This window comes from Mytilus trossulus, chromosome 1 (genome assembly GCF_036588685.1).
Source record: "Mytilus trossulus isolate FHL-02 chromosome 1, PNRI_Mtr1.1.1.hap1, whole genome shotgun sequence".
In the NCBI taxonomy this organism is placed as follows: Eukaryota; Metazoa; Mollusca; class Bivalvia; order Mytilida; family Mytilidae; genus Mytilus; species Mytilus trossulus.
The window spans coordinates 7963065-7969054 of NC_086373.1; the positions used below are offsets into that span (position 1 = coordinate 7963065).

At 30.8% G+C, this 5990-nt stretch overlaps 1 protein-coding gene across 1 annotated transcript; it reads left to right on the forward strand.

Annotated features, from left to right (window-relative positions):
* Positions 1-240: 240 nt before the first annotated feature.
* LOC134714192 (ceramide kinase-like) lies at positions 241-4222 on the forward strand. Its single transcript, XM_063575438.1, has 8 exons — positions 241-357; positions 481-651; positions 860-982; positions 1194-1257; positions 1600-1967; positions 2402-2611; positions 3015-3199; positions 3728-4222. The coding sequence occupies exons 1-8, from the start codon at positions 273-275 to the stop codon at positions 3935-3937; spliced, it is 1416 nt and encodes a 471-aa protein (XP_063431508.1). The 5' UTR covers positions 241-272; the 3' UTR covers positions 3938-4222.
* Positions 4223-5990: the final 1768 nt, after the last annotated feature.

A 5990-nucleotide genomic window follows, 5' to 3' on the forward strand; every position in this document is an offset into this window, starting at 1 on the left:
CAACCATATACAGTTATAACATTTATTTCCTAATGAAAGAAAAATAATGCTTATATATGTATATTTTGTTTTGTGCATATATTCAACTGTTAAATATATCCGGTTTACTACTCCCACAATTGCATTCTAAGTAATATTTTCTATAGGTTTTCCGGATCAAATTCTATTTATAAATTTGGAAATCACCGACATGTCACATATATCTTACTTAAATTTTCGTGGCCACTTCATTTTAACATCGTTCTTGCTTATAATTGTACAAACAAATAAAAATGTTTCAATTTGGTCACAAATCCGTCGACGTAAGCTTATGTGATGGAGTATTGACTGTAGCAACACCAGATAATGATGTAGTTGGTAAGAAGCTTAAGCAAATACAAACAAAGTTAAAGACTTTAATTTAAAAAATAATTCGTTCTTGTTCTTTCATCGGATATATATTCTATATATTTCTTAAACAATCGCATATGTTTTTTTCAGTATCAATTGAAATTCGCCGCATGTTGAAGGTGAATATTAAAGATGGAAGCTTGACCGTTCATTATGTAGAGAAGAAGAAAAACAATACTTTGAACATGAGGACACTCTCTCTGAATGCTGACTTTGAGGACATACAAACACTTTATCGTGATTTGGATTCTAAATTCAAAGGTAATTCAGTCAAATTGGACTATTTATTGACGAAAAATGTGGATACAATTAAGTTGATAAAAGTTGTAATGTGTTCTTCACTTCTTTTTTAAGGTAAATATTAAATGAAAATGTACAATGTATATTCTTATTCTATCTATAAAATAATCATAAAAAGCTATTTAATTATCCTTCTAAAACTTATATAACTATTTTATCATTACTACAGGTCGCCCAAAAAGTTTGTTAGTAATTATCAATCCTAATGCGGGAAAGAAGAGGGGAATTAAGGTGTATAAGAAGATAGCAGATTCTCTGTTTCAACTTTGTGGTGTTAAAGCAGACATAATTGGTAAGTCTGGCTTTTTTTAACCATGGACAATATTCATTAAAGACTCAATCTAAAATCAGTAATGTAAAACTAGTATTAAATTGTATCATATTTATTTGTATATATTTCTTTTATGATTTAACGATTTACTTTTCCTTTTGCATGGTTGTTCTAACCTTGTAGATAATTTTTCGTTGTGACCTGTTTTTCATTGCAAACAATTTTCTTTTAGTAACAAGCAAACAGAATGAACCCACGGATATTTTGAAGAACTACGACCTTTCAAAGATAGACGGGTACGTGTGGCGTATAACATTAAAGAAATAAATTATATAAAGATACTGTTTGTTAAGGTATATAAGTATATAAAACAAACATTCAATACCAGCTTACATATTTAAACACGCTACTACTTTATGCAATTTGCATATAGAACAAATTAAAAGAAATTTAAATAAGAGCTGCACTATTTTAACTATGATATTTGTAGATCTTTGTAAAGTGATATTTCGATAGATCAGAAAGACATTTATTGTTTAAAAGTTTACCTTCAGTCCTTTGTTATGCGATATTTTAATAGATCAGAATAGCTTTCATAGAGGTATACCTTTCATTAATTGAGTTAAATTACTTTATAGGATTGTCACAGTAGGAGGTGATGGACTATATTGTGAGTGTATGAACGGATTGGTTAAGAGAGTACAACAAGACAACAGTGTGAACCTTGATAATCACAACGCTAATATTGTTTCGTCTGCTCTTCCTATTGGCATAATTCCAGCAGGATCTGGTGACGTCATCGTGCAATATCTCCATGGAACGAGATGTCCCAGTACTGCTGTTTTGCATATCTTATTAGGAAACCATGTTGATTCCAATATTGTCAGTGTTCATGCAGGAAGACATTTATTGTCTTACTCAGCCTTAGTTCTTGGATTTGGACTGTTTGGTGATATGATGCACGACTGTGAAAAGTTTAGATGGATGGGACCTTCCCGATACAACAGTAAGCCATTTTATTTATTTTTTAGTAAAAAAATATTAATTAATTAACTTTTATCTGTATTTTTGTCATTGTTACTTTATATTATTGCTATTTTGTAAAACAGGTACGTCATTCTACTTTTTCAGGTAAAATTTGACAATACTTTTTTTCTCCTTTTGATTCATTGGTTTACAAGAACATTTTCCCACTTAGTGTTTAACGTATCCCCAAAAGAGATACTTGAGGGACAGTCATATTCAAACTGTAGGTGGTATTGTACTTACGACATACGGAACATATAAGAATATTACATGAACATATAGGTCCACATTAAGGAGAAAATATTCACTACTATAGAATCTGTAGTGTGAAAAAGAACCAACAGTTGCCTCTCATAGAATGTATGTCAAGTAAAATGTCTCGCCTTCCATAACATCTGGGTTTTTCTCTTGTAGTAATTCCTTTGGCAAGTATGTTGAAGAGGAGAGAGTTTGATGTAGAAGTTGAATACTATCCTTTAACACAGAAGGAAAAGCCAAAAACAGCACGTTTATATGGGAGACAGATATCATTACCAAATGGGTTCTTATCACAGTCAAAATTACAGAGAAAGCAAAGGACTAAATCCTCTTCCGATCTCCAGAAAGAAAGTTCTGTTAATGAAGGTATGTATGTAAATTTTGCTCTATAATTATGAAATTTTGAATTCATAAAGTTAGCTTTATGACAAATATTTTAATATAAAGAAAAAAATATATATATTATTAGAATTATTTATGTTATATAACATATTAATTAAGTATTGCAGAATGTATTTTGATTAAAAAAAAATCTAATTCAAACGTTCGGAGTTTCGGAAATAAATCTGTTTGTCGAAGTCAAAAATGGACCTCATGATTTATTTGTTTAGGGACAATGACTTGTTTATTATATTGATATGTTTATAAAAGTGTAGTTTATTTTTTAAGTATATAATTAAAAGAATGGGTTGATTAACCTCTTTTACTTAGTATATAATGAATAAATCAATATTGATTATTTTTTTAAACAAGACCATTTTGTTTCCAGATTTGGTAAAAGAAGAAGGCAGGGTATATGCAGTCGATTCCCATGCTATTATGATGAAAGAAAAATCCGGTAGAATGACGCCTCATTTTGGTCAAAATTCCCTGATGGTGTATACCACCCACAAATGTACATTGCGAGACCACGTGTCTCAGCTAACTAAAGTTAAAAATGAAAAACCACATTGTGTAAGTATAATTCATGTAATTATAGAATATTTATAGATTATCGTTGATCATCTCAAAGATATTGATTTCCTCGCTTGAGCTGGAACAGCGAAAGTGAGAAAAGCAATCGAGTTGAGATGATCAATGATAATCTGTTTATCGTTATTTTACCTATGACGACGTTGTCAATTTCAATGTCAATTTCGTTAGCAACGCCACGTGGTCTCCTTAGTTTCTAGTGATAATTTTTCCATCTCAAGCGAGAAGCATGATATGAAAATTATCACAAAAAAGATCAAAGGAAAAATGCACAAAATAGCGATAACAAAAATTATTTAAAAAATGTTGACCTAAAACAAATTATTTTACATGCAGACAAATGTCATTACATATGTTGATGTAAAGCAATGTAAACGTTAATGTCAATGTTGAACAAAGGATGCACTAATTCAACTAAAAATACATAATTGTAAATTATTAAATTGCTACTGTTCTTGATAAATATTTTCATTTTATTGATGAATATATAATGTATTTTTTTTATTGCAGTATGATTACAAATTCGTCAGCAAACATGAAGTAGCCGGCTACAGAGTTAAGTTGCTGAATGCCATTGTAAATACAGCTGGTAACAACAAGGAACTTCAGAAAGACTATTACATCAACTGTGACGGAGAATGTATCCGATTAAAAGAACCCGTATTTAATGTTAAATTGCACAGAAACGCAGTGACATTATTTGGAGACTTTGCAGATTGAAACGACAATCCCATATGTCGCGGATTATTAATTTGACATACACATTCATGTCATATTTAGAATGATCTTTCACACTGGGTGCATGTATGATTTGCTCAGAGAAGACATACCATCGTAAGCTGATATAATCAGTAAGCATGATACATGGTGGTTAGTGGAATTAGAAGAGTTTGTGTATAATTGCTGAAAACATTCAATTGGTCATGAGTTTTACAAGTTGTTCTGTTGATGAACTTAAGACTATGACTTTGATTGCCTTTTGTTTTCAAATAAAGATTGTACGAAATGAAACTTTATTATTAGTATCAATAGTTTGTATTAATACTCCGATATCATATTCTGCTTGTTTTTGTTTTACGGTGTTCGTTACTGGGTACTATTGTTATAGCTAAGCTTTTGGGTAGATAGCTAGATATTGTTTTTTTTTGAGAATCTAAGTGGAAATCTTGTAATTCGAATTTTGTTTTATATAATAATGCTGGTGGATTGAATTTTGTCTTTTTTCTACCCTCTGTGATGTTTTGGTTTACTGTCTTTGCCAACCTTCAGTCAATTAATACTCTTTTGTGGGTAAACGTTACCGAGACAACAACATTACCACACAATACTAAATGTGTATCTTGTTTATGAGGTCTTTAAACAAGGTCCTTTTGTCTAGAAGTATTGAATGGTGAAGGTACTCCATAGTCATCCTTTTTTTTTTTTTATCTGAAAGGGTTTAAACAAGGTACGGAAAAAGTCTAAAGTCTAAAAAATGGAATAATACTATACTAGCATTCAAGTTTCAGGAATGTCTATCTCGTTTGCTCTATGGATTATCAGCATGTTTTTTTCTTATTTTCTATGAAGTTACTTTTGTTCTTATCTTAGTTTGATACTCCATGAGTGGAGGATAACTATAGCCATGTCGTTGTCTTGTTGGATTTTCATGGTCCCCATTCATGTTTTCTCTCTGTTTATGTATACTTTTCTAACACAAACTGTTGATAAATGATACGTGAAAATAAACTCATGATAGATATCAGGACTAAATTTTGTATATACGCCAGACGCGAGTTTCGACTACAAAAGAATCATCAGTGACGCTTTAATCCAAAAAAGTTAAAAGGCAAAACAAAGTACGAAGTTGAAACAGATGCTAAATAATTTATAGCCATAATAATTTATATAATTCCCGGTAAAAGTATGGTTTTTGAGAAAAAAATTAGTTTGTCTGTCAATCGATCTTTCAAATATAGTATAAAGTCATACAAATTTCCTTTTCCCTTAACATCGTAATTCTAAATATATAATTTTCGTATGGGTATTTTAATTTTAGGTTCTGTTTGTCTTGTGCAATTTACCGAACAATCGGGATCAGGAAATTGTTATAAAAAGCTGAACCTACAACACTTATTGTCACTTGTATGTTAACAACATCTTCCCTGTTTAATATTAACGCTACATCTAAATATGGAAATGATGCGTTATAAAGGAAGCAAGTTCGTGTTGTTATTGTCGATCACGAAAAACTTATATATGTCTCTGTTTCCTTCTGAGTACCACATGGAACATAGTAAATTCCTGTATTCTTCTTCTGTTTCTGGTGCATGGTAAATAATCTGACTGCATATATAATTCAATTGATTTTCATGTTTTAAATTTTCTTGTGTATTGTTACCTTATGCCCATTAATGGGCATTATGTTTTCTTGTCTGTTGGTCCGTCTGTTCGTTCGTTTGTCCGTTCATCCGTTCGTTTTCCGTCCGTTCTGCCGTCTGTCCCGCGTCAGGTTTAGGTTTTTGATCAAGTTAGTTTTTGATGAAGTTGAAGTCTAATCAACTTGAAACTCAGTACACATGTTTCTTATGATTTGATCTTTCTAATTTTAATGTTAAATTAGGGTTTTTATCCCATTTACACAGTATACTGAAGACGATAATTGAGATGGGGGATCCGTGTACTTAAGGATGTTTGCTACTCTGTTTAAAGATAAAAAGCTTTTTAAAAGACTGTTATAAATTAATAATATATAAATAAAGAAAGTAAAAAAGCAGAAGAAAATGGTGTGCTT

Bases quoted from the DNA above. Each gene is read 5' to 3' on its own strand.
- LOC134714192 (XM_063575438.1), top strand. From the start codon at position 273: ATGTTTCAATTTGGTCACAAATCCGTCGACGTAAGCTTATGTGATGGA. The intron at 358-480 runs GTAAGAAGCTTA...TGTTTTTTTCAG, and splicing joins ACCAGATAATGATGTAGTTG to TATCAATTGAAATTCGCCGC. The intron at 3,200-3,727 runs GTAAGTATAATT...TTTTTATTGCAG, and splicing joins AAAATGAAAAACCACATTGT to TATGATTACAAATTCGTCAG.